Below are 27978 nucleotides of genomic sequence, written 5' to 3' on the forward strand. Positions count from 1 at the left end.
TTTTGACTTATATTCAGAGATTTGTAATCCTTTCAGTTCAGATTTCACTTCCTTGTGGTCAGTTAGACTAATATGTAAACTAAAGTGACTTTAGTGTATGTTTATTTTATGTATCAGAGTAACTGCAATATGATTCCACATTTACTTAGATCCTCAGGTTCAAATTATTTTCTTGCTCGTAATAGATGTTATGGAAAAGATAATGACCACAAAAGTAGTTTTAATATTTGGTATTTCTTGTCATCCATGTAATTTTGTTAATCTTTTGGACGTTGAATGTTCCAGTTTGAAATGCAATGTGTTAATTTTGTGTTACTTTTTAATACTTTAATATGTAGAAATCACATTTTTTTTATATCACACCTGTGTGGTAGTCTAACCATGCACCAGTCATATCAAGTTACGAGCATTTGTTTTGAACTTGTGACAATTTTATCTCTAAGTATTTAAGATTTATGATTGTTTTCTTGTGCTACAATGAGAATTATTAAATATGTCAAAAACTGATTTCCTTATTTTCTTAATAATAAACTTTCAGCAAGAAGCCGTGTTCCTGAACCTAGACTGGAAGTTGCCGTGTGTCCTTTTATACAGTCAAACAAACTTTGAAAGCCATCATTCTGTAGAGGGTACAACAGCTTCCTTATCTATAAGCTCCAAATTCTGGTCCTACACAGTTTACCCCCAGTATTTTCATAGTTTATACTGAAATGATTTACCCTTATGCATTTAAGTTTAAATGTTGCTTGAATATAAAAAAATTAAAAATTAAAATGCCAAACTTCCTTTATTATAATTACTGTATCTTAAATTACAGTTAATTTGGTAAACAGTTAATTTTTATTTCAGTTACTTGTATGTGGATGTTTTTCCACAATTACTAAATCATTTCTTTCATATTTTCAAATATTTTATTAAAATACAGGACCTTTATTAATATATTTGTAACATATAAGTTTTATCTCATTTTCATTGCACGGTTCTTGCTCTCGGCATTTGTCTTTGTACCAAAACTTTGTCTAAAATTCATTGCTGGGCCTTAAGTTAATTCTTCATAATTCGTGTTAGTCCTATATTCTTCTGTTAAGTTTTGATTAAAAGCATTACATTGTAGTTAGTAATACTCAACAAAAACACTTTTTTTTGTGAGTAGCATGGTTTAAGTTACATTATGTAATGTTTTTAAGTTTCATATATGTTTATATCTATCAAAGTGAAGTTACTCTGACTAGTTGTCACTATATCACTAGCTCTCTTCCATACGTGTAAGTTTTTGTATAACTTGTCGTGTAAAACTATTAACATAATTCCATCATTTGATTTTTAGTGTGGTTGAATGTTTTAAGCCATACTTAATGGGTCACTGTTCTACTACATCTTCTTGTTTTTTAAAGCATAGATTCATGCATCTGTTTTTCAAAATGCAGTTGTTTCTTGTAATTATTTTTAAAATTAATAACTAGAGTAGCTATATATCTATATGTATATACACACATACACACATGTATTTATATATCCTAGGATAACTTATGAATGTTTTAATCTTTGGAGCTTTATCGTACTGCTTGAACATGCCTAGTCTTTCATTGTATTGTAGTTCACGTATGTACTAAAGCCAACTGACGACCTGGATGAAGTTAAAATGTTATCACATTTTTGAACTTCACCATAAATGTAATGTTTGGATTTTATTGTAAAAAAAAATAAATAAAACTAGTTTGAAAGAAATAAATTCAATAATTATGTTTTAAAATTTTGTGCTGGGTACAGTTTCTTCTTTGATCAAAAAATCTTTAACTTGTTTGTTTGACTAATGAAACATTAGGTTACAGATATGTGAAATACATAGATGTAGTTTTAAAATTTAAATATAGTACTAAAATTTGCTTTTTTTGGATTTAAAAAAATTAAATAATGTGTTAGTAACAGTTTTTCATCTACTTGTGTCAGCAAGGTAATATTCTTCCAGATATGTCAGAATGTAAACGTTCTAATACTTTTTGTTTCTGAATTGAAAACATTCTGTGGCAAAGCCAAAATTTTGAAATAATGTCTCTCCAAGGTGCATACAATACACTGTACAAAGACGTACATAAAACAGTTGGTGCGTCTAACCGTACTGTCCACAGTACCACAAAAAATTTTATGCATCCACTGTTTCGAGATGATTGTAACTCTTGTGACATTACTTTCTTATGACTAGTAAAACATTAATACTGGAATACCTTACACATTGAGACATCCATAAAACTATGACATTCATGTAATCTTTATAATAAGTAAGAGGAAAATGCATATTAGACCTCCAAACACTAGTTAAAACACATATTAAACCTCCAAAAGACTAGTTAAAACATATATTAAACCTCCAAAGACTAGGTAAAACACATATTAGACCTCCAAACACTAGTTAAAACATACAAAAACAAAGAATGTATTGGAACTACTCGGAATGGACATATTTCACAGCATCTGGTGAAAGGCTATTTTTCTTTAAAACATTACGCATTCACCATTTTTTGCAGATATAAACTGAAGATCATATTATGTAGTTTTTGAAGTGTTTAAGTGATGTACATTACAGCAAACAAACCCTTGCATATTCTTACTGCACTATTTTGATTATCTGTAATTTTTCTCTCAATATCTACACTGTTAGTTATGAGGAACAGAGTTTTTTGCACATGTATGTGATGTTTTACATTTTTCTAGGTTTTTATTGTTGTTTTGTCAGTTAAAACTGCTCTATATTTTTATTTAAAACTTGGGTTCTTCTAGTACTGAACAGTTTTACTGCATAGTAACCAAGCAACAAGTGTAGAATGAATGTTACGGTATAATATTTCATGAGCTTTAACATAAAAATTGTGCAGAAGTGAGAAAGCTATTCCATGTTACATAGAGAAATTTATTTTAGAGAAAGATAAGAGCATAGAATAATTGATAAAATCCTCATCACTGACAGGAAAATTATAGTACTTAAAGCTGTTACTATACACATATAAAGTATTTTGTTTACTAAACAAAAAGGGTAAAGAACAAATTCATTTTTATTTACTGTCATACTTATTGAAGTGAAAAAGTTATAATAAACGTCAAGTATATAAGTATATAATGTTATCTTTCAGACTTGATCATGTTTTCTTATTCACTACTTGAATTGCTTATTTTTAATACAGTTTTTATTGGAAGGAAGAAAAGTTTGTTTTCTTTTCACCAAAGAATGAGGATATACAAGACAAGATTTGTTTGCAGGGTATAAAATGAGGATATAAAAAGTGAAAGACTTGTTCACAGGATATAAAATGAGGGTACAAAAAGCAATAGACTTTTTTGCAGGATATAAAAAGCAAAAGGCTTGTTTACATGATATAAAATGAGGATATAAAAAGCAAAAGACTTGTTTACAGGATACATTTACTTTTGAAAGTTTATTCTTTGCAAATGCTAATTTCAAAGCAGAAATTGTATGAAAACTATTTGCAAAAATCATGAGGTAAAGGTTTCAACACCATCTCATAGAATATAAATACCATTTGAACCAGACTACCAATTTACAATATCAATTTTATTTAAAACAAAATAATGATAGTTGAAGTTTTATAGTTACAGATTTGAATTTTGGGTCATAATGAAGGAAACCTAGGAAGTACAAAACATCATGGTTCTGAAAAAAAAATTAAAAAAAATGAGCTTCAATAACCTGAAAACTGAAACATTGAAACAAACTAAATATTTTATTCCTGAAAATAAATCTATTTTAAATAAAAATGTTTCAGGTAATTTTACAATTACTCTTTTTTTTTTTTTTTTTTCAAAATAAAATCATTGGTCAGGAATATTATTAAGAAAATGCACTAATTACATACAGACTTGTAAAATATATTCAAATACATGGCTTAATGTTTTAAACAATAAATTACAAATAATCTTGTTCAGTAATTCTTATGCACTGTTTTTTAGCTGTGCATATAAGTATGAAGTGCTGGATATTTTGTGTAGACTTTAGTACTAGTTATATCTGCTGGAGACTGTTTTTCATCTCTTCTAGTTCAAAGTCCCATTGCAGCAGACGTGTTTGAAGAGGATATTCAACTTGCAGCAAAAGGGCTCCACCTTCACTTCCCTTTTAAACCACTGGCACATGATGAACTTCCTTTTGCAGGAATGTTGGTTGCTATGGATGTAGAGTTTGTAACTCTCAATCAGGTATGTTTGTAACTTGTGTGTGCTTACCTGGTTAATTCAGTGTGTGTGTTCATGAGACAAACATTGCAAAAATGTGACCTACCTACCTAGTAATGACTTTAATACGTGTACCGGGCTATCATTCAACCGTGTCTGTTAGTCAGGTGATATTTGTTTGATAATTTAAATGAGTGTATTAGTAAGACGTAATTTCTGGTCAGTTATGTATGTTAATAAGGCATTAAAAGTGGAGTAGTGAGGTATGACTTTTGATCCATCAGTAATGTGTGACTGTTCTTGTCATCTGAACATGTAATGATAATATATGGTTTATTTGTCCAGAAGTTAAGGTATAACTTGTCTGATTAGTTGAGTGTTTGTGTTACTAAAACAGTGCATGCCTAGTTAATAAGGCCTTTCCTTTAATAAGATGTGACTTCTGTATCCAGTAAAGTCTATACTTTAATAAAATGTGACTTCTGTGGTCAGTAAGGTCTATATTTTAATAAGTCTTCTGTGGTCATAAGGTCTTTTTAATAAGATGTGACTTCTGTGGTCAGTAAGGTCTATACTTTAATAAGATGTGACTTCTGTGGTCAGTGAGATTTGTTTTATAGTAAGCTATTTCGTCTCTCGTCAGTAGGGTGTACAAAATTAAGATACAACCTTTCTGGTCTGTAATATACAATAAGTCTGGTTGAATGTACTATCTTGTTTGTTCAGTAAGATATGTGCTAGAAATATCTGACATCTCTAGTTAACAAGGATTATATGCTAGTAAGCTAGGAGTTGACTAGCCTAATAGGAAGGACATCAAGTGTATGTTTGTATGACAGGATATGGTTACTACAGCGCATATTTTAAGATATGAATTTACTATTAACTTGGTGTCTGTAAGAAAACAATTAAGTGATTAATAGGGTGTGTGTCTAAGTAAGTTGCAAGCTTGAGTGGTCAAACAAACTTGTAAGATGTTTTCTTATGCAGTATTTAAGTTAGCGAGGTTTAATTTCTGTGGTTATTCTTTTATTTTCCATGTTATACTTCAAGCTTTGGTCATTTGTGGTAAAAATCATTTAAAAAGTTACATAAAAGGCAATGAAAAAATTACAATAGTTGAAAACATTTTTTTATGAAGACAAATAGATTTATAAGGAGACAAGCCACAAAGATTCTTTGTTTGATATTTTGCTATTCTTTCACTGATCTTCTTCACATCTGAAGAAATCCAAAATAAAAATAAAAGAATCTGTAACAAAGAACCCTTTTAACAGGCATTCCCCTTGTAAACCTAGTTTACCATTTGATTTCCTGCTAACCACTACCTTAAAAACACATTCAGTACTTGAAATATAATAACCAGTGTCTTAGGACTAACAGACAAAGTTGAATAATGGCCATTTTAACTTATTTGAATATTATAAGCTATTTCAACTTTTTCGGGGGATAATTTATTTATTAAACAATTATATACATTAGTTTTTAGGTTTAATTCAGTCAAAACTGTAATAATATTAATTTCAATAATTCACACTGGTGTAATTATTAGGTGTCACCTTCAACTTAATATCTACACAAAAAGGCTAAAACTTTAAAGTATTATAAGTGTTGAATTCACTGGAGTGGGTGGCAACTATCTGTTCTATAAAAAAAACACAACTGTACAAGTCCATACGTGTAAATTGTTGCAGGTCTTTTATGGTATCTTGGTGAATTGTGGAAGACATTTTGTGAATGAGTGTTTGTCCTTGGTTCTGATTGGTGGATAGCTAAAACTAATGGTGGTGTTCACCTCTAATCCTGAATCTCTGTTTAATGATGTTAGGCTGTTTAGGCATTACTGTATTGATATAGAAAGATTCTTTAATTTTTCTCGTCTTCAAAATTTGTACATTTTGGTGATTCTCATGTTTCTTGTACAACTGGAATTTGCTACCCATTCCAGTGTACACATAATGAATACAGTGCCTAAAGCCTAAACAATCTTTGAAATAACACAAGATTCTGGTTAAGAAGTTAGCATATAGAATCACACACAAAAGTTGTAACGGTTTTCAAACGAGACCCAAAGAATACGAGATATGTTATTTTATATGTACATTTAAGAGACTTCAAAGACACTTTAACCTAAATATCTAATACTAACCTTGTGTGAACTCTGAACAGGGAACAACTTGATGTAACATTCTTGTTATATAACTAGGACTCATTATGTTTTATGACATAATGAATTGCTTAGAATATTTTTCTCCAAGTTGTTCTCAAACCAGCAGCTACTGGATTCATGACAGCTAACAGTATAAACACCCAACTAATGGGTTAGTGGTATTCTATTCAATGTAAGTTTTCTTTGTATGTTGATTTATGGTAGGCTGTACTTCTGGTCAATTTGATATTTATAGTTAACTTTAAGATAATTCTTAAATTATGACCGACTTCTGCTTCATATAATCATCCAACTTTTGGTCAGAAATTACTAATAATTACTGGATGTTATTATTCAGATTAATAGTACTGGTATAAGTAATTGATGAGACACATAAATCATGTGTAGTAAATCTTTTTTAATATCTGATTAAAAAACGTTCTCATATTCTAATGTTTTACTCTACTTAACAATAAAGATCTATTTGTAGATGAGCAGGTGTTTTTATTTCTTTTCCCAAACTTTGTTGCCACAAAAACGTGTAAGTATCCTGATAACATATGCTAGAAGTAACCATTTATTTTCTAAAGGAAGAAGCAGAGATTAGAAGTGATGGAACTCGATCAACCATTCGACCTTCTCAGTTGTCTGTTGCAAGAATATCTTGTGTTCGAGGGTAAACAAATTAACTCTTTACCAAACATTGAAAGTGTATTAAATGTTATTTCTGTTTCTTTATTCCTGACTGCATTAGATCTCATTAAACTGTAGCCATATATATTCCCTTTCTATTATCAGCTAACCCTATATTTGGTTTTATTTTCCCTGTAAATACTTATGACTAACAATTGTCCCTCACATCCTCACTGGCTATTTTGACAATTAAACATACCTAAATTTAGTTTGTATTTATGTTATTCATAAGGCAGTATGTCTTCAGACACTTGATTTATCAGTTTCACTTTATGGGGAATTATTACCATTGAATATATTCTGGTTTAATGGTTATTATCTCTGTTGCAACATTAAGTGGTTTAAGTGGTTTTGCATAAGGTCAAAAGGTGCTGACAGGGTACGAATAAACCATATCTTAGTTTTTCATACAATCAGTTCATCTGGATGTCTGAATGATGTACATGTGGTTACTTCTAACTAGAATAAATTGCAACAAAGAAAAACTGAGTAAGGGTATGTGAAGTAATTTTAGTTCACTTTGATTTTTATCATTAAATCTGTGGATTCACAATGATTTTTTGTCTGAAATGTCTTTGAAAGTCACTTACACACTTTGATTAGGGATCTGTAATTTTTAAGTTTGAACTCTTGTTAATAAGTTTACTAAACTAACAGTACTGTAAACCAAATCTGAACAGTATCACAAAATGATCCAAGTCTTGAAAAATAACAAAATATCCACAGGATAGTCAATACTTTTACTGGTTTTACACTCTCCATAAAATTTAAGGGCAAATTTGTGTGGTCATTTACCTTATAATCATGTGATATTCAGGGGAGGTTTAGCATATCATATTTCTATGTCTTTTACCAGTGTATTTGCAATATTTTATATCATTACTGCTTTCTACTATTTGATAGCTTGGGCAATCTGTGGGTCACAGGTTCACATTTCACCACAGAATGTGCTCGTCCTTTTAGTTGTGATAGTATTATAATGGAATGGTCAATCCCATTATTCATTGGTAAAAGGGCAGTTCAAGAGTTGGCAGTGGATAGTTTATTAGCTACCTTCCCTCCAGTTTATGATTGCTTAATTATGGATGGTTTGTGCAGATAGCCCTCATATAGCTTTGTGTGAAATTCAGTAAACAAACAATTGTAAGGAGCATTAATTTATCAGGGTGTATGAACTTAAACTAGCTAGCCTCTCATAAAGGCTGAAGGATTTTTGTTTTGTATCTCATTGAAGCTGGTTTAGAGTCACTGCAAGTGTAAACAAAGTGGAATACACCATCACCAAAGACTCTCTCAACCTATACACCCCAGACCCATCAGGACTAGTCACATCATTCATCTCTGCACACTGGAAAGGTTTCTAAGAGATTTTTCAAAAAGAAAATGGAATTTTGAACAAAAGAAAATACCCGAGCGAGGCAGAAACCATTCTTCGTAATTAATTATTACTGATAGTCTTCAAGACTGTTACTAGGTAATTGATTTCATCTGCACCTTTAGACAGGGAAATGCTTAAAAATTTGGTATGTTTGCAAATATTTTTCAGAAGCATTGCACACAAATTTAAACTTGAATTGTCAAAGCAGGAGGTAGAAATTGTCAGAGGAAAGTAGATACTGTATCAGATGGTGAACATTCCTGTACACTGATGGAGAGAAGTAGATGACTTGCATTTGGAGTGAGAAGACAATCAGTTAAACAGTATTGGGATCCAACTATAAGATTCTGTTGTGCAGAAATGTAGTTATTAAGAAACTACTCTTTTCAAAGAGTGGACTAGCTTCGATCTGTACACCCTCAAATATCTGCCATTGCATAAGTGTTTTGCAAGCATTTATTTGCTGTGCTAATAAAAACAGAGTCTGATGAAAGGCCTGAGTTTATGAAGCAAAACAGAGTTGTGTATATTAAATATTGCCTTTTTATAGGGTATATCAACAGCATTGAATTTACTATACAACAAAACCAAACTCTAGCTTTCAAAACACTGGTATCTCCTATACGTAGTGAAGACCTTTGCAAAATAAACTCTTCCTGTTCAACAGAATTTCACAAAACCTTCAGAAAAAGTTACTTGTGTATGGGCTACTGATATGCAAATCTAGAAGATAAAATAACCACTTGCTCATTTCTTTCTCTCTGACCTTTGACATATAGCCTGATGAAGAAATTAGTAAGATAAGAGCAACCATTTGCTCAGTTCTGTTTGTCTGACTTTTTACATCCAGCCTGATAGAGTGATTTGTAATCCCACAGTTTTGAACCCATGTTTTATCAGTCTTATATAGAAATGTCTATACATAATTCTGAAGACCAGTGAGTGACACTAAAGACAAATGTATAACATGTCAACCACATTGTATCTGCTATGTCCAGTGCTGACAGGACCTTTCACTCAATACCAGAGTTCATAAGACCAGCTTTGATAAAATGGATACATGTTTAGATGCCACTTGCACTATCAAATTGCATCAATAACAACAGTTATGGTGCAAACAATATTAAATTAGCAAATGCCATTTTTTCTTGATTCCTTATCGATCATTTATAAATCAAAATTAGGGTAAGGATTAAGAAGATACATTTATCTATTTTTAACACCTACTATATATTCTCATGAACTGATTTTACCCACTATTCAAAAGAACCCTTGCTCCCAAAAGTGGTGGTGATGATGCTATTTAAGTCAGGTCAGTGTGTGCATGTGTCTGTCTATGTTTCCAAATGCACATTTTCAAAACTATTAGACCTATGTACACGAAAATTTTAATCTTGTACACAAGATGGGAAGTCAGTATGGGATCGTGCTCCACAGATTTGGTCAATATCCAAATTGACCAATGATCACAGGCTTTTATAATGATCACAGGTTGCACTTTTGTGGTTTGTGGTTATTATCTGTTTAAAGTGCAATTGGATTTGCACTAAATTTCATGGGCACATTAAGGTTGAGACTACTCATCACTGCTACAAAATAGTGATCCTGGTCGTTGATCCTTCCAGATCCGAGAAGGATTTTCTGAGTTTTTCGAAGGCAAAATTCGAAGTCATTCCATGCAATCTCAAAAAGAAGCAGGGTAGCAAGGGTATGGAATCTCTCATATTGCTTGTTTTTCCTGAAGTGGATCAAACAATCAAAGTGTCAGCTGAAGAAGATTGCATTAGTAATTCTATGAGTGAAACAAAATGTATGGCAAGATGTCAACCACAATGAAACATTTAGCCCACTCACATATCCTAAATTATAAATAACACCCTTAAGTTTTCCAAGCTATACCCTCTCTCACTTTTTTATTTGCAAATTACCTTATTATGCAGTTCTCTAATAACTTTGATAAAACTGTGTAAAAGTATTCTGTAATATTTAAACATGTTCATGTTCATAAAAGAAGTTACACTTCCATTTTCATCTAACAAGTAAAACTAAATTTTTTTTTTCCCTAAAGATGCAATTAACTGCCCTCTGAGGGATTATATTAAAAGATCAGATTGTGTTAAATCATACACATCCTAGCGATTGTTCCTATTAAATTATTAATTGAGGCTTTGGACTAGTTTGTTCAAAAGACTTAAAGCTGTGGCCCATATCAAACCAATTCACTTTTTTTTTAGACTATTTATCATTTTCTGATAAAATATTGGATCTGTTGATAACTTTGAAAACAGTTTCATTCAATAAGGTGTTACTTCAGTTGTAAAACAACAAAACACAAATTCAAGTTAAAACAAAAGTTTTAATTCACAAGCTCTCTCTGTTTTCATTCAGTTTTCTCCTAATAACTAAACAATATTTATATATTCTTTCAGTAATTTCATAGGGTTTACCTTATAAACGAAACTGTTTCAATAAAGTGAAATAAATGATTTATCAAAACATAAAAGTACCATGATGGTAAAATTAACTTTCTGTATATCTACTTATTGAGGTGTTACTACTGTAAATAACATTAAATTATTAGTTATTTCAGAAATACAATACCAGCAACTTTTATAACAGGCCAGTTCTGATTTTAGTAATAACAATGTTTCTACCACAGTAAATCTCAGTTATACTTGACAATGATATCTTTTAAAAACTGACTGAATGTAATTCAGTCACAAATTCATGACAGCTTTATATGCAAAACGGCTCGTTTGGGCTGAAAACACTTTACATAGAAGAGCGAACAACGTTTCGACCTTCTTCGGTCATCGTCAGGTTCACAAAGAAAGAGGTAACTGACCGGGAAGCTGACCACATGTTTGAAAGGGGTTGTGTAACTGTGTGTCGAAATGTAGAGGGCGGTATTAGATGTTTGAATATATAATTTTATTTATTATATTAATATAGGTATAAAGGCGTTCCTTTATATTGGTTTATTTTGGGTTTAAGTTGTTGTATAAGTAAGGCTTCTTTAATTTTACGTTTGTTTATGTTTGTTTCTTTATTTAGTATTTGAATGTTTTCTATGGTTATGTTGTGTTTATTTGACTTGCAGTGTTCGAAAACGTGTGAAGGTGACTTTTTATGTTCTTTGAATCTGGTTAAAGAAGCCTTACTTATACAACAACTTAAACCCAAAATAAACCAATATAAAGGAACGCCTTTATACCTATATTAATATAATAAATAAAATTATATATTCAAACATCTAATACCGCCCTCTACATTTCGACACACAGTTACACAACCCCTTTCAAACATGTGGTCAGCTTCCGGTCAGTTACCTCTTTCTTTGTGAACCTGACGATGACCGAAGAAGGTCGAAACGTTGTTCGCTCTTCTATGTAAAGTGTTTTCTCAGCCCAAACGAGCCGTTTTTGCATATAAATTTCTCAACAAGTGGGTTTCTCGTCATCACTAATCATGACAGCTTTGCTTTTCTTCTAACCAGAGAAGGTCCACAAGAAGGAGTTCCTTTCATTGACGATTACATTTCAACCCAAGAACAGGTAAGAATGAACTCTTTTTGATATGAATGTAATGCACTGAATTAGATTGTTTTTCTCATAAATAAAGGCTAAAATAATCAGAAAGTTGAATAAGTATGTGTGTGACTGTTGTCTTATTTCAGGTGGTTGACTACATGACCAAGTTCTCTGGCATAGAGCCAGGAGACTTGGATGCATCTGTCTCCAATAAACATTTGACAACACTCAAAGACACGTACATCAAACTGAGATTCCTCATAGACATTGGAGTCAAGTTTGTGGGTCATGGTCTAAAGAATGATTTCAGAGTGATAACTTTAGTGGTGAGTAGAAGTTTATTATAAATAATCTTGTCATATTTCTTGGTTGTGATCAGGATGTTCTGAGACTAATCAACATTTTGGTAGCTTGTGTTTCATTATTGGTTGTGGTCTGACAAATGTTCTGAGAGTAATCAGTGTTTTGGTGACTTGTGTGTTATTATAGATATGGTTGTCATATTCATTGGTTGTGGTCTGGATATTCTGAGAGTAATTAACCTTTTGGTAACATGTGTTTAATGGTTTATTGAACTATGTGTAAAGAATGTTTTTTGGAGTGATCAACTTAATCATGAGAAGTATTTTACTGCAGTTACTTAAGTCAAGTTTGGTCATTTAGAAATTTTCTGCATACCTTCATAACAGTCTTATACTAGAGATCAGTATCTCCTACAAAATAACATTACTGTAGAAAAGTGATATCAAATTGATAAACGTTTTGAAGATTTATGATGGAAAATGTTGAAACTAATTTTGTGAATTTCCTTGAGTAGGAATTACAAATTTATCTTATTAATCTATCGATATGTATTGAGAAACCACTGTATGAAATTTGTCATGTGGCAGCATACAATATAAAGTGACTTTCCACTATACCTTTGATTTATTTTTAATTGTATATACGTTGGGTTTACACCATAAGTACACTATATTTTGTTTAAAAACAGTATCAACAACCTGTGAGTATTAGTTTAAAAGACAAAGGATACATTTTGCTTATAATAAGAATAAATGTCATAAAAATTGTGGTTAACTTTAAGCCACAGCTTTGATATGACATCTTTTTTTTTTTGTCCTTTCACACACTTTTGATGTAAATTTGGTTATGTTTATGCTAATGATTCCAGTTAGTTTAGGGTATTCATTGTTATTACAATTATGTTTTTAGACAATACTTGTTTTATAAATAGTTTCATCTGTGTAGATGCTGGCCCAAGATGTCCATCCTTGTAGAGAGTGCTCTTTATTTAAAAGACAACATATGAAAATGAAACTTGTAGATGTATATTTAGGTACCTGTAGTTATTTTGATATGTCTTTTACTGACACAATGATCCTTTATTTGTATATATGTTTTGTTCAAATTACTTAGATTATCCTCACCTGGTCAGCTCTTGGTTTGTGTAGTTTGTTTGATTATCTAAAGATTATCCTTGGGTGTTCAAGCCCATGATTGTACTTTTAAACATACAGTTTCTTATAAAACAGGTTCCACCTGATCAAGTACGTGACACTGCTCTCTTGTTTCAACTTCCAAACAAACGTATGATTTCCTTGAGATTTCTGGCATGGCATTTCCTGGGTAAGAAAACTAAACCATCCTTTTTCTGATTGCTTTAAATAATGAATTTTTCTTTATTGTCAAACCCTAAGTAGTTTTCAGTATTCTTTGAGTAGTTAGACAGTTACAGGAAGGCAATTTAATTACATATATGTATGATTCACATCAGTAATCAAACTATCTCTAGAAACGTACCAATTACTTTATTATAAATAGCTCCTAGTAATAATAACATATGAAATGTAATTTTCTACTATTTAATACTCCATTGTTTGGCTTAAATGCATGTCAAGATGTATAACTGTTTAATTCACTGTTAAAGAGTATACAGTAATTAATGACACAGCTGGTTTCTAAGAGCACATTTACTATTTTGTAACCATTAGGGTAGCTTTCATCCAAAATATCCATATTTCCTTTTGCAATGCTAGCTAATTATTTCCAAATTTAATATACTGTTGATTTATTTAAATGTTTACTTTCTTGATAGTTTAAACCTAATTGAGAAATGCTTATATGGAATATTAGTACTGATAAGTATATAGTTTAAGATGGTTATTTATTGTAGCAGCAGAGAAAAACTGCAGTTTGATTTTTATATGGAACTTAGGAGATAGTTTATAAAAATGTATCTCACATTCTATTTCACAGTTTTCTTTAATTTAACAACATAGTTTAACTCTTCCTTGTGTATAAATATGAATTGTTTACATAACTACATCTTAAGATATTTATATATAAACAGAGTAATACAAAGAATAGTTTCATATCTATAGTTTAAAGGGAGTTAGTTTGTTCACGAAGCCCAAGTTTATGTGAGCACAAAACAGCACATATTTTATATTTTCCTTCAAGTACATTAATAAACCAACCATCAGTAAAATGTTTCTCATGAAAACGATTGAGCACATCCTTTATAATAAAAGATATAGTTTGTGTTTATTTCTAATGCTTACAAAAGTGTACTCTTACCATCTCTTAGTTATAAGAATCAGTAAAAGACTCATGATGCATGCAAGCTAATCAGGTGTGTATTTACTTCTACTGTTCATGTTAATGTAGCCTTACCTTCTTTTAGGTATAAAGATTCAGTCGGAGACCCACGACTCTATAGAGGATTCCAAGACAGCCTTGTGGTTGTACAGGAAGTACACCGAACTAGAGAAGGAAGATAGAGTGCACGAAGCCTTGAAGGAGTTATATGAAGCAGGAAGGGATTTACAGTGGAAGGTTCCAGGAACGGATGACACCTGACCTATCAAGAAACCACAAAGTTTGTGACCAACCACACAATATCTTGTCAGTAAATGTACATAAACTTGTAATCAGCCCTGCCATACTTTACACAGGAGTGACAATGAAGCTGACGTTGTTGAGAAAAAAAACATGTACCTATAAAAAAAACAGTCTTTAAAAAACTTCTGTATAATAGCTATTAATAGGTAACCACATTTTACCTATTTGATCTATTAAAACACACTGACCATTTTTTACAGCACTTGTACAAAAACACTAAAGGATCATTACATTATCAACTGAAGATTGAAAGTATCCGAGGCATTTTTGACCAATACTGAATGCCTAAGTCATAATAGATCACCTTGGAGAGTGGGATTATTACATATTAAGATACTAAAGGAATGAGTTGTCTTTCACTTACAACTTGTAAATCTTAACTCTTAAAACCCGACCTCAAGTTCTTCTTCGTTCTAAACTTAAGTGAGAAATAAATTTTGTATCTGCTTTCATGAGTCTAAATCTACAATAATTATCTATAATTATGAATTACTCTTTTTTTTTCATCTTTCTTTGCTCTGCTAAGAGCAGATATAAACAAAATTGTCGAATCAGTCCATGAGATGCGGATAAGAAATGTATTTATGGTTCACTGCCATTTTCCACTATTATCCATAACACAATGGAAACAGTATTTTGCTCCATATTTGTACATCAACAACAAACGTAAGTGTTCTTGATAGATTTGAATGTAGAAGGCTGATTCATTTTTATATTCTTAGAGATGACAGAACTTTTGATATGTCAATGAATATCATGTAGTTTCTGAGTACTATGAAAATAAAGAGCATTTCTAACAGAAGCTTTGTAGTTTGTCAAAAATGTTCCAGATTTAACTTGTAATGTTAACCCTACAGTACTGTTAAAAATTAAGTTACCATAGGAGCTTCAGTCACAGTGACACTCCTGGTCTGGAATGGTATGCAGTACCACACTACAGAAGATACTTGAATATGTACCTCCCTTCTTTCTGGCTTTAGTGTTGCAGATAGTGGATCTGAGGATTCATGGTTCATGTTCCATTGTTGTCAAAATAAATAAAATCATGTGGGTATTTTATACAAGTGACAGTCAAATAGCATGATGCAATTTGGCAAGAGAACCCTACCCTTGGTAGTGGATGGTATTGACTAGCTGCCTGCTGTCCTTAAGGCAAGGACTTTTTAATGTAACATCACCATAAAAAATAAAATAAATTACACTGTTTGTTACTAGCCAAATATAAGTTTCAAAGACATCATTGGGGTTGTAACACTTCAGCTACCAGAGCCTTACATCTTACTACTCCATGTCATGTCCCACCAGCTACCAGAGCCTTACATCTTACTACTCCATGTCATGTCCCACCAGTCAAGGCATTTTAAATTCTAAGATAATTTTTCATTAATTAAACACACAACTGCATCTGAGAATGACTGGTATAGGTATTAACACTTTTACTAATAAAGCAGAGAACAATGTTTCTACCTGAAGATCACCTAGGAAGGTCAAAACATTGTTCTCTGCCTTATTAGTAAAAGTGTTAATATCCATACCAGCCGTTCACAGATACATTTTTACTCCAATTGGGTTTCTCGTCATCAAGAATAAATGCAATTGTGGGACATCAAAGAAAAATATCTTTCTCTGCAATTGAACAGCTCCATCTATCCAGAACTTTTATGAAATTGTCTTCATGGTTCTGGATTTTACTTCCTCTAGATTAATTTTTTTATACACAACATGAAGTTCGAGCCTCTACACATTTTATGTCATTGTAATTAGTGAATAGTAGAAGGCTGTCCATCCATACTGTTCAGTATTGACAGCAAATTATCGGTGACTTATCACATTGTTTGTGTCATAAAATGGATGGTTGATAAAGTTTTATTTATGAAGGGTGTTTCTTAACAATATGCAATTCTTTGTTTTTGATATACACTTTAGGCCACTCAGTAAATACAGGAATTATTTTAATCCAACCTAATTTAATAATCAAGTTATTCAGCTGGTGCACAGAATCAGGTGCATTGTGTGATAGTTTACTTTAATACATGTATTAAAAGTAAAGAATGAAAATGTTTTTTTGGCACAATTATTATGGTAACAATGCTGAAACAACTAATATTGTTTCTCTTTCACATTGCTAAAAAAGTTAGTTTTGTTTGTTAGTCTTAGTAGCCTTAAATCTTCTAAAATCTAACTGTTGTAGAACGAATGTTGGTCATTCCATGTCAATACACTTAGGATTTCCCAGTTCTTGTCTTAGTAACCTTAAATCTTCTAAAATCTAACTGTTGTAGAATGAATTTTGGTCATTCCTAGTTCTTGTCAGGTTTTCTCCAAAAACTTAAAGCGAAAACTTCATATTGATTTACTCAGCCATGCAGTACAGAGTTAAGATTTTGCATGGTTGAATAAATCAAAATAAAGTTTTTGCTTTAATTGTTTTCAAGAAACTCTAGACATAAACTGAGAAAAGTTAATTTTCCTGGGTGAGCGAGTTGACATGACCTGACCCATGTGCAACTTTTACATCCAACGTGACCACTGCACCTTCACATCAAGCTAGTCTGTCAGCATTAATATGGCTACTGTAAGCCAGTATCACTCAGATGATTCACTAATCATTGTAATAGATTTCAACAAGATTAATATGTGTTTCCATAAAATGAGTGTAATTAGAATTATTGGTTTATCCTTTAACTAACTCTTGTTGCTAAATATTTTAAAACAGGTAATCTATTAATACATATTTATACTTTAAAGTGGAACAGACATTTAAAGTGGGTGTAAATCATGAACACAGATCTGACAACAACCCAGATCAATATCATACAAATGAAAAGGGTAAGAGTAGGTTACATCACATTTAATATCCTGTAGCTATAAAGCATGGTTTGCTTTATTTATACAAAATATCCAAAGTAGTTTCAACTAAGCACAAGGCATCACCAGCCTCTGGAAAATGCTTATTTTTCCCTGCTTGTAGCACTTAGAAAATGTTGTATTAAATACTGAAATTGTAATGTTTTTATTTTTTGTCTTGTTGAAAACCTACCCAACAAAATATGAGAACATTCACACTAACTGCACATCCTTTAACATCAAACAAAAAAAGAGTTCATAAGTTAAAGAGAGAGACACTACTGCCAAAGAACAAAATGGATCGATGTTATATTTTCTACCATGTGTAAGTGTTCATTATTTCCTGATGTTGATTTCTTCACAAAACCTGGTTGTAGGTGTAACAAGTTATTAATAGGATTTTCATAAAACACCTTACTACTACTGAAGAAACAGAAACTTGTATTAACCCTAGAACCACAACATAGAGTCATATCAGACATCCATTAAACTTACTAATGCTGCTACAAGTTTTATTTGAAATATCACCCGTCAGTCTATATAAAAATTATAAAAATACTGAATAATTAGAGGTTATGACAATAAAAGTTAATTATGAACCTAAGAAATTTATTGTATCCAATAACAAAACATCAAGACACTGGAACTTCTCACTGAATATTAGTCTTCATAAGCTAAACAAGCACAAGTCCCTCCTGCTGTCTTCCTTTGAAACATGATAAAGTTACTTAGGACAGAATTCATAACTTGTTGCTGTTGAAGAAAAGCAATTAAACATTATCAAAAAATAAATGTCCTTTGAAGTTTTTATCACACAGACCTCAACACGAGGTCACATGTGACATAAAAGGCAAAATCTTTGAGTGTTCCAGGAGCAATACTCACTGAAGAACTTCTTGAGATGTATAGAAGGCTCATTCAAGGTCAAACCTATATGGTCATAACATGCATTTGCATAAGGATGTTTATCTTGTGTGGGGTTGGAAGCAACCCTGTGTTGTGGTTCTAGGGGTAACTGTGTATCAAAAATTGTTCCTCATAGAAAGTTGACAATCGAAATTAACAATAATGATTAATGAAATATGCAGAAGTCATTCAAGTTTCATTAAAAAAATCATTACATGTTAATCTGATAAATATTGCTACTGTGCTAACTGAAGCAAACCTAAGAAAGAACAAATATCACAATCAGTAGCATAAAATTGGGTGGGTCATTTGCCCCTGAGCACAACTTGAAGGGGCACACTTAAACCCATCATATGCACTTTGACTCCTTTTGTCTTATGGAGAATACATCTTGGGGTAGAACTACAAGTACTAATAATAGGCTGTGTGTCCGTTGCTAGCTGTGAAAGGTCAATCAACAAGCTAAAGCCCATTCTTACTTACCCAAGGGCTTCTATCAGTCAAGATTGTCTTTTTGACCTGGAAGTACTTAGTGAGGAAAGTGAAACCCTAGAAAACATTGACACAGATGGCATCATAGAAGAATTTGCTCAAGGAAAGTGGATGTGCAAGTTGTCAGTGTTGCTTGTGTCAAACTCTCTTTTTTTCAGATTTAACATGGGGGGGTGCACCTTTGACCCTTTGCCTTCATCGTACTAAAATCTCAATAAGCTACTAGACAGAACACAAGTTCATTTGGTTTATCAAGGTCACATGTACAATCTACCAAAACCAAAGTGAATACACATGGTTAGTCCTTCATATCCACGTGCCTACCTACCCAACAAAAATTTCAAAGAATTCACATTAGCTGTATGTCCCATAACAACAGGCAAATTACTATGTATATAATTAAAAGAAAAAACAATACTGCTAAAGAACAAACTGGATCTACTTGGTAGCTTTTGTAGTATAAACATATTAGCTAAAAAATCTTTAGCAAATCATCCAACCTCAACAACCTTAACATTTGAATTATCTCTACCACTATTGTTTTTTTAATATCCAAACCTTAAATTGTCATTCTATATCTCAAATTATTAAAACCAAGAATTATTCCAGTATAATAATACAAGGTTAAAAAGCTTCATTACTCTTAAAGCAAGAATTTTAAACAGTTTTCCCATCCATTCAGTTAGCTCTCTTCACGTCAACCAAAAACACAAATTGTTCTCTACAATAAAACAAGTTTTTAAAATTTTCAATTTAGACTTTTCAAATTCTTCAGAATAACAGAAACACTCGAAAGATCGCACTATTAGATTCAGCACAATTCTAAAAATACTTAAAAGAAGGAATCCATAAATAAATATTGAAACACATTGCAAAGACAAGCCTGATATGAGAAATTATTCAAGCTTAGTGTCTTTAAGACAAACAAGAAAGGCTAAAAAAACAACAACTTACTACTGACTAAATTGTGTTCAATTTAAAGTAAACAAACGTGAAAAAGAAAAATGATTAAAAGAAATTACTCGAGTTAAATTATACATAAACTGTTTTACCAAAGTTAATGACTTCCAAACTGTCCATGAATAACATGAACACATGCACAACTTCCTTAACTGGATATAAAACTCCTTCATTGAACTTCCACACTAAAGTTTTTATAGATGTGAGCAATAAACTTTTGTACTTCTGAACCTGTATACATGTGGGTTGCTACTGCTAACTGACTAAACAAATCCCGTTTAAAAGTTTATATTTAATTTTACATAAAGCTTTCTTGTTAAAGCTTTGTTATCTATATGTGCACAGTTTCCTTCAAATAGATGAATCGTCAACAGATGCACAATGGTCTGAACCAGTATTTATAAGAAAATAATTAGTACTACTTTTTACAATTTTAAAATTAAATAACTTGTAAGTTATCAACTAAAGAAGCCCAAACTTTTGACACAGTTTGAACTTAATGATTTATGTTACTAATTCTCCTGTCTTCACAAAGAACCCTGTTCAAAGCCTATATCAGGAAACTTACTTTATGTCTCTCAAGCATATAAAGTTTACCATTTACCATTTCTGAAATGAAACATAAGATGTAAATTCATAATATATTTCAAGCATATGAAAGACTGAACTAGTTATATCAAAAGCTATCCAAGGTTTGGGTTGATAATTATAACGTTGAAATCTCAGCCAGCTTTTAGATAAAGTTACATGTCTCCTTAGTAACCAGTAACTAGCTAGCTTGGGTCTGGTCCATTAGAAATTGTGAAAGAAGATATGAAAGATATCTTCCGAATTCTGACATTCTTGGCAGTTTTAAGCTACTTGTAGTGATGAAGTTATATAGAGAAGTACTACATTCATTTAAGCAAGACAGTGTATTTACTATACAGAAGCCATATCCACAGCAGTTAGATAATGCATTCTACCGTACACAAACCATATCCATTCCAGATAAACAATGCGTTCTTCTAAGCACAATCTATATACAATTTCAGCCCTCCTTCATGTGAAAAATTTATAAATAATGATAATAAAACACTCCTATGATTTTGGAGTGCTTAAATATAATTTTCACTAAGTACTGATTTCTAATTTAATGCTACAACTCTCAGAGTAAAGATTCTACATATTAAGTTGTATCAATATTTACCTGTGTATTACTTTTGTTTTCATAACCTAAAATCTCTTAAGTAACTGGAACGCAATTGGTTTTTCTGGTGCAGTTCGCCTATGAATGCGAACAGTATAATTTATATATGGTTTTACATGTACGAATATGTAATATGGCATACAAATGATGCTTATTATTCAAAATAATAACATCTGTATTAATACCATTCATTATGTGTTTACATACATAAAAAGTAAAACCTGATGTTACAATTACCATTTGCCCACTTACATTTCACAAAAAATTGTAGGTATTATGTAAACTTAACATCGTCATAAAACTAAATATTTTAGTTTGTTTTTTTTTACAGAAGCTTTAAATTTGTGTTTTCATTTAAGCACACATAGTACATATTGTTTTAGGCTCTTAACTTAAAGTATAAAAGCTGATCTCCTACATACGTTTTGCCCCTTCCCTTGAAAATATTTCTGAGGGCACCCATGTACTAGAACATCTTACACTCAACACAAGTAAGTAGTAAAATAAAAGATCACAAGTTCAAGTATAACCATTTTTAGTTTTAAACTAATGAACAATGAAAAGGCATTCAGTCAGTAGCACTAATATCCACAAACCGAAGCTCAAACGTTGACCGGCATAAATTTTATAGCACACCTAAACGGAAACTATGAAGTGCCTTTTTATTAAAATCGATTGCGATCCAACTTTACGAACCCTTATATTGGATGAAAGAGCTATTTAAATATAGATGTATGCCCCTTATTTTCAACTGAAATATTAAAATTAAAAAAATAAGGCAACTATTAAACAGCACTCACTACCAAGTTTCAGATTGCATTCTAAAGACGGCTGGTATGAGTATTTAAATTAAAGTTTTAATACCCATGCCAGCCATTTTTTCAATACATTTTTACTTCAAGTGGATTTGTCGTCATCACAAGTTTCATACCATTCGTGTTTAACCGAATAATGAGCTATAACGCTACTTCTCTAGTGTACCCATGAACTCAAAGTGTCGAGCGCATTTGTGCACAAGACGTCAAACAATTAATCTCGAAATTCAAGTACAACTACTCTACTATTCATTTGTTTACAGAAGGAGTGTCTTTTCAGATTTCTTTAGGAGGGGGGGGAGGTACATTTTATTAGAACTACAGAGCAGTTGAACTCTTGTATGGTGTTGGTTGTTTTGTTTTTGTTTTTGAAAAGTTTCAAATGTAAACTTCAGTCTCTTAATCTTAAATATCCCCCAGTGGCTCAACGATATGTCTGCGGGCTTATAACGCTAAAAACCGGGTTTCGATACCCGTTGTGGGCAGAGCACAGATAGCCCATTGTGTAGCTTTGTGCTTAATTTAAAACAACAACAACTTAATCTTAAATTGCTTCTATAGTGTGTTACGTTGTGGTTTGGTTTGGAACAGAAACTAAACATTAGTTTGTTGCTAAACGCAAAAATACACAATGGGCTGTTTGTTTTCAGGCTATCGCAAGTATCTAAACCCGAAATTTAGCGATATAAGCCTTCAGACTTATCGATGAGATATTGTGTGGTCTAAGTATTTGATTTTGAAATAAAAATTGTGCGTTTCATTCAACGTACGCATAAGTTAGCTAGATAAATCAATGCAATATGTTATAAGTTTACAATCGTAACTGGATCGTGGTTGTTGCTAAGTGTTATAAACAGAAATAGCTTTAAGAAAAACAGTTAGTGCAGTAGTAACTCAATTAGTTTAACGTGGTAGTGACTAAACTTCTTGTGCACCCTTGTAATTCAATCTTACACCTCTTGCACGCCAAGCAAGAGTTCTACTACTTAAAACCAGAAAGCTCAGAGGGTTCATTTTTGTGAATTGACCAAAAGGGCTCCCTCGGAAAATGTTTTAAAAGTGAAATAAAATAAGTAAGATTTCCGATATATCCAAATATATGTTTTTGTTGTTGTTGTTTTTATTTCGCACAAAGCTACTCGAGGGTTATCTGCGCTAGCCGTCCCTAATTTTGCAGTGTAAAATTAGAAGAAAGGCAGCTAGTCATCACCACCCACTGCCAACTCTTGGGTTACTCTTTTACCAACGAATAGTGGGATTGACCGTAACATTATAACGCCCCCACGGCTGAAAGGGCAATCATGTTTGGCGTGACGGGGATTCGAACCTACGACCCTCAGATTACGAGTCGAATGCCTTAACCCACCTGGCCATGCTGGGCCTCCAAAAATATACAATACGTTTCTAAGCAGCACAAATAAACAGTTTTTATAGGACTTTCTCACTGTTGTTTTCTTAGTTCAAAATTACACAATGGGCTATTTCAGTGATGACGAGAAAAACCCACTTGTAGAGAAAATTATATATGTAAAAATGGCTGGTATGGATAGAGAAAGCACTATGTAAAGGAGCGAACAACGTTTCGACTTTCTTCGGTCATCGTCATTATTCGTATAATGTCAAAGATTAATGTTTTTATGATGTAAAACGCAATAATTTATTTATTATGGTTTCATGCATATTATGATACAATTTTAAATATAATTTTTGGTAGCCATTTATTGATAGGAGAAGAAACAAAAAATAAAATAAAAAACGTGAATGTAGATTGTTGTGGAGTCAAATCTGATATTTAGGGCTAAGTTTTTAGATCGAGTATTATGCATTCTTCAATTTTGCTTTATTGTACAGTGAGATAACTGCGAAGGGATGATTCATACAACGTTCTAAGAGTTTATGGATCGTTTCATAAGGAGAATAACTCAGTAAACAAATTTTCTCATCCTAAGTACACATAAAATATCTGAAGCACGTCTTGCTCAAGGTTCTCTACAAAAGAAGGTTTTAGAAGCTATCAAATACTTTTTCAACGAGGCGACATGGGACTTCTCACCCATAGGGATCAGCTTGCAAGCGATGGACAATTCTCACGTCAGTCTTGTCTCTGTAAATTTACAAAGTGATGGTTTCAACAAGCACCGCTATGACAGAAACATTTCTATGGGTATGAATCTTGGAAGGTAAAGTTAAACATGAAAGATAAAATTCGTTTTTACTTCTTGGAAATGTTTTATTTTATATCATTAAAGTGGATTAAATTTCATCGTTGATTTTTTTTAGAAATCTTATTAATTTGATTAACTGACTTTGAAATAAATTAACTGACGCGGTCAGCAGCTTAAATTAGGTTTTTATCTTACCTAATCTCAAATAATTGAAGTTTAAACATTACAGTTATAAAGAAGTTATTGATAACTTAATTCATAGTAAAATTATATTTAGATGATTTATAATATATTTTTTCACGTAGGGAATGAATTTTCGTATTTTGTAACATTTTTACAGGGTAAATAAAAATTCAAAAAACGTCGTAAAGTAAAGTACATGCATCAATAAACTAATATTAAAATTTTAAAGAAAAATAAATACACGTGCACACACACATATATATATTTGTATACATCTGAAGTTCTCTATTAGTATATAGAAAGGTAACAGTTATAAATCCACTATATTATTTACGGTTGTATTTGAAATAAGCATATTAAAAAAAAGACTCAATAAAACGTCGTATATTACTATCAGTAAGAAATTTTATGTAAACTCTTATAAACTGTACAAACACCAATTCAGAAATACCTTTAAGAGCATAAACATAGTCAAAAAATTCATTTCTGAAGACTGCCATAGTAAAGGGTTACATCACTATGGACAGTTCACAATCGGTGATTACCTGTAGTTTACCTGGTGAACAAAATTACGGGATAATTTACCAAATTTTGATAATAATTAACACTCAGTAATACTCTTCAATAAGTTTTAGTATTTTACTAAAGGTAATTTTATGCCATGTTGTAAAATATTTCACAATTTTTTTTAGTGTTCCAAAAAATATTCTTCATAAGTAAGGGAATACTGTATACAAAAATAAAGGAATATAAATATTGTGACCTTTGTTCATTTCTTTTTTTTAATTGCGTTCTATAGATTGTTAGGTCTCCCTTGTTTTCGATTGCTAATTCTAACAACTGTTTTTTTTTCTTTAGTATGTTTAAAATTCTGAAATGTGCAGCTAATCTTGACATTATCACTGTCAAAGCCCAGGATGAAGCAGATTCCAATACCTTTTTCTTCGAAGTACCTAGTAAGTGCGAATGTTCATAATTAACAATTTTAGAAGTGAACTGTAAACATTCTACTTCTTGGAATTCAATTTAAAGAACATTTAAACAAAGCTGATGTGTCCTTGAAAACTTTTTTTTTTTTAACTGAGAAAGGTAAAGATACTTTTAGCCGTAACGTTTTGATATTTGCGTTGTTTGTTTGTTTTTAAGACATTGTATAAACTAGTTTCTAGTACAGTGGTTCCCAACCAGGGGTGCGAGATAGCGTTCCACCGGGTGCTAGATAACATTTCAGTTGTTTTTTTTTTGTTTATATTAAGGGTACTGTCCTATATATTCAAAACTTACGTTTGATTTTTATTTCTTATTTTTCTTGTTACAGATGTAGCTTTTTACCTTGTTACGATAAACTATCGTTTCTACCGTCACCGACGCAGAGTGAAATCTTAATGTACAATTGTAAACAAACAACACACGAAATGTAAACGTAACCTAAATACTCGGCACAACAAATTAGGTTACGTTCGTCAACACTGTTTTAAAGTATCTGTTATTTATTTATGTTATGTATTCATATGATCGTGACTCCAGAAACTTCCAGAAGTATCCAGAATTAATCGATGACGTCATGTGACGTATTTTCGAGAATGTTCTAGAAAGTTTCGCAGACTATATAAATCCATGCATGATGCTATGGTAGTCAGTGAATTGTTGATTCTGTGTTCGTGCAAAAAAACTTCATTATATCAAAGAAAAGGAAATAGAATGATGATTATGTGAAATTTGGTTTCACTTGCATTGGAACAATTGAGGATCTGCAAAAAAAAAGTGCATGCTTTGTGACGCTGTCCTTTCAAACGCAAATTTGAAGCCATCTAAGCTTGTATAGCCAGTGTGTAGTGCTCATTCTTGTTATCATTTCTCACTCAGAGTGAACGGCACTTCCTTCCAGTTTCTTCTCACCCATATGTAGTGTTCTTAATTGTAGTTATTTCTCATTCAGAGTGCAGGGCACTTCCAGTTTCTTCTTTTCCATTGTGTAGGGCTTTTTATTCTAGTCGTTTGTCACCCAGAGTGTAGGACAGTTCCTTTCTGTTTCTTGTCATCCAGTGTGTAGGAGTCTTTATTCTAGGTATTTCTCACTCGGAGTGTAGGACTCTTCCTTCCAGTTTCTTCTCTTCCAGTGTGTAGGGCTCTTTATTCTAGGCATTTTGTACTCGGAGTGTAGGACAGTTCCTTCCAGTTTCTTTTCATCTAGTGTGTAGGGTTCTTTCTTATAGTTATTTCTCACTCTAAGTATAGCACACTTCCTTCCACTTTCTTCTGATCCAGTGTGTATGATTCTTTCTTGCAGTCATTTCTCACTCAGAGTATAGGACACTTCCTTCGAGTTTCTTCTCATCCAGTGTTTAAAGTTCTTTCTTGTAGTCATTTCTCACTCAGAATGTAAAGCACTTTGTTCCAGTTTCTTCTCATTCAGTGATGTAGGGTTCTTTCTTGTAGTCATTTCTTACTCAAAGTGTATTGCACTTCTTTCCAGTTACTTCTTATCCAGTGTGTAGTGCACTTTCTTTTAGTCATTTCTCACTCAGAGTGTAGGGCACTCCCTTCCAGTTCCTTCTCATCCAGTGGGTATGGTTATTTCTTTTAGTCATTTTTCACTTAGAGTATAGTGTACTTTCTTTCCACTTTCTTCTCATCCAGTGTGTAGGGGTCTTTTTTGTATTAATTTCGGAGTGTAGGACACTTCCTTCCACTTTCTTCTCATCCAATGTTTAGGATTCTTTCTTGTAGTCTTTTCTCACTCAGGTGTAGGACTCATCCTTCCAGTTTCTTCTCATCCAGTATGTAGGGTTCTTTACTGTAGTTATTTCTCACTCAGAGTATAGGTCAGTTCATTCCAGTTTTTTTTTCATCCAGTGTGTAGGATTCTTTCTTGTGGTCATTTCTCACTCGGAGTGTAGGACACTTCCAGTTTCTTCTCATCCAGTATGTAGGGTTCTTTCTTGTAGTCATTTCTCATTGATAGTGTAGAACAGTTTCTTCCTGTTTCTTCTCATCGAGTGTGTATGGCTCTTTCTTGTAGTCTTTTCTCATTAGAGTATAGGATATTTCCTTCCACTTTCTTCTCATCCTGTGTGTGAGGTTCTTTTTTGTATTCATTTCGGAGTGTAGGACACTTCCTTCCAGTTTTTCTCATCCAATGTGAAAAGCTCTTTATTCTAGGCATTTCTCACTCAGAGTTTAGGACAGTTCAGTACAGTTTCTTCTTATCCAGAGTGTAGGGTTCTTTCTTGTAGTCATTTATCACTCAGAGTGTAGGGCACTTCCTTCCAGTTTCTACTCATCCAGTGTGTGGTGCTCTTTGATGTAGTTATTTCTCACTCGGAGTATAGGTCTCTTCTTTCCAGTCTCTTCTCATCCAATATGTAGGGTTCTTTCTTGTAGTCATTTCTCACTCAGAATGTAGGGCACTCCCTCCAGTGACTTCTCATCCAGTGTGTAGTGCTCTTTTCGTAGTAATTTCTCACTCAGAATGTAGGGCACTTCCTTCCAATTTTTTTCTCATCCAGTGTGTAGTGCTCTTTCTTTTAGTCATTTCTTACTTATAGTGTAGGACACTTCCTTCTAGTTTCTTCTCATCCAGTG

The 27978-nt window shown here is 32.2% G+C and overlaps 3 protein-coding genes across 25 annotated transcripts in view; 2 read left to right on the forward strand and 1 right to left on the reverse strand.

Annotated features, from left to right (window-relative positions):
* Positions 1–15635, forward strand: part of LOC143223810 (PAN2-PAN3 deadenylation complex catalytic subunit Pan2-like) — a 221483-nt gene extending 205848 nt beyond the window's left edge. For all 13 annotated transcript variants that reach the window (XM_076452279.1, XM_076452275.1, XM_076452272.1 and 10 more), the window contains 7 exons: positions 539–629; positions 4052–4209; positions 6925–7010; positions 11902–11959; positions 12082–12261; positions 13468–13561; positions 14619–15635. In XM_076452279.1, coding sequence (XP_076308394.1) covers positions 539–629; positions 4052–4209; positions 6925–7010; positions 11902–11959; positions 12082–12261; positions 13468–13561; positions 14619–14794 — 843 coding nt within the window. In that variant the 3' untranslated portion in view covers positions 14795–15635. The remainder of the gene's footprint in view (positions 1–538; positions 630–4051; positions 4210–6924; positions 7011–11901; positions 11960–12081; positions 12262–13467; positions 13562–14618) is intronic.
* The window catches only part of LOC143223814 (dynein axonemal heavy chain 6-like), a 753870-nt gene that overhangs the window by 501840 nt on the left and 224052 nt on the right, over positions 1–27978 (reverse strand). The window lies entirely within an intron of this gene.
* LOC143224064 (proliferating cell nuclear antigen-like) lies at positions 17980–25369 on the forward strand. Its single transcript, XM_076452527.1, has 4 exons — positions 17980–18008; positions 19030–19203; positions 23995–24225; positions 25252–25369. The coding sequence occupies exons 1-4, from the start codon at positions 17980–17982 to the stop codon at positions 25367–25369; spliced, it is 552 nt and encodes a 183-aa protein (XP_076308642.1).

This window comes from Tachypleus tridentatus, chromosome 8 (genome assembly GCF_004210375.1).
Source record: "Tachypleus tridentatus isolate NWPU-2018 chromosome 8, ASM421037v1, whole genome shotgun sequence".
Taxonomy (NCBI): Eukaryota; Metazoa; Arthropoda; class Merostomata; order Xiphosura; family Limulidae; genus Tachypleus; species Tachypleus tridentatus.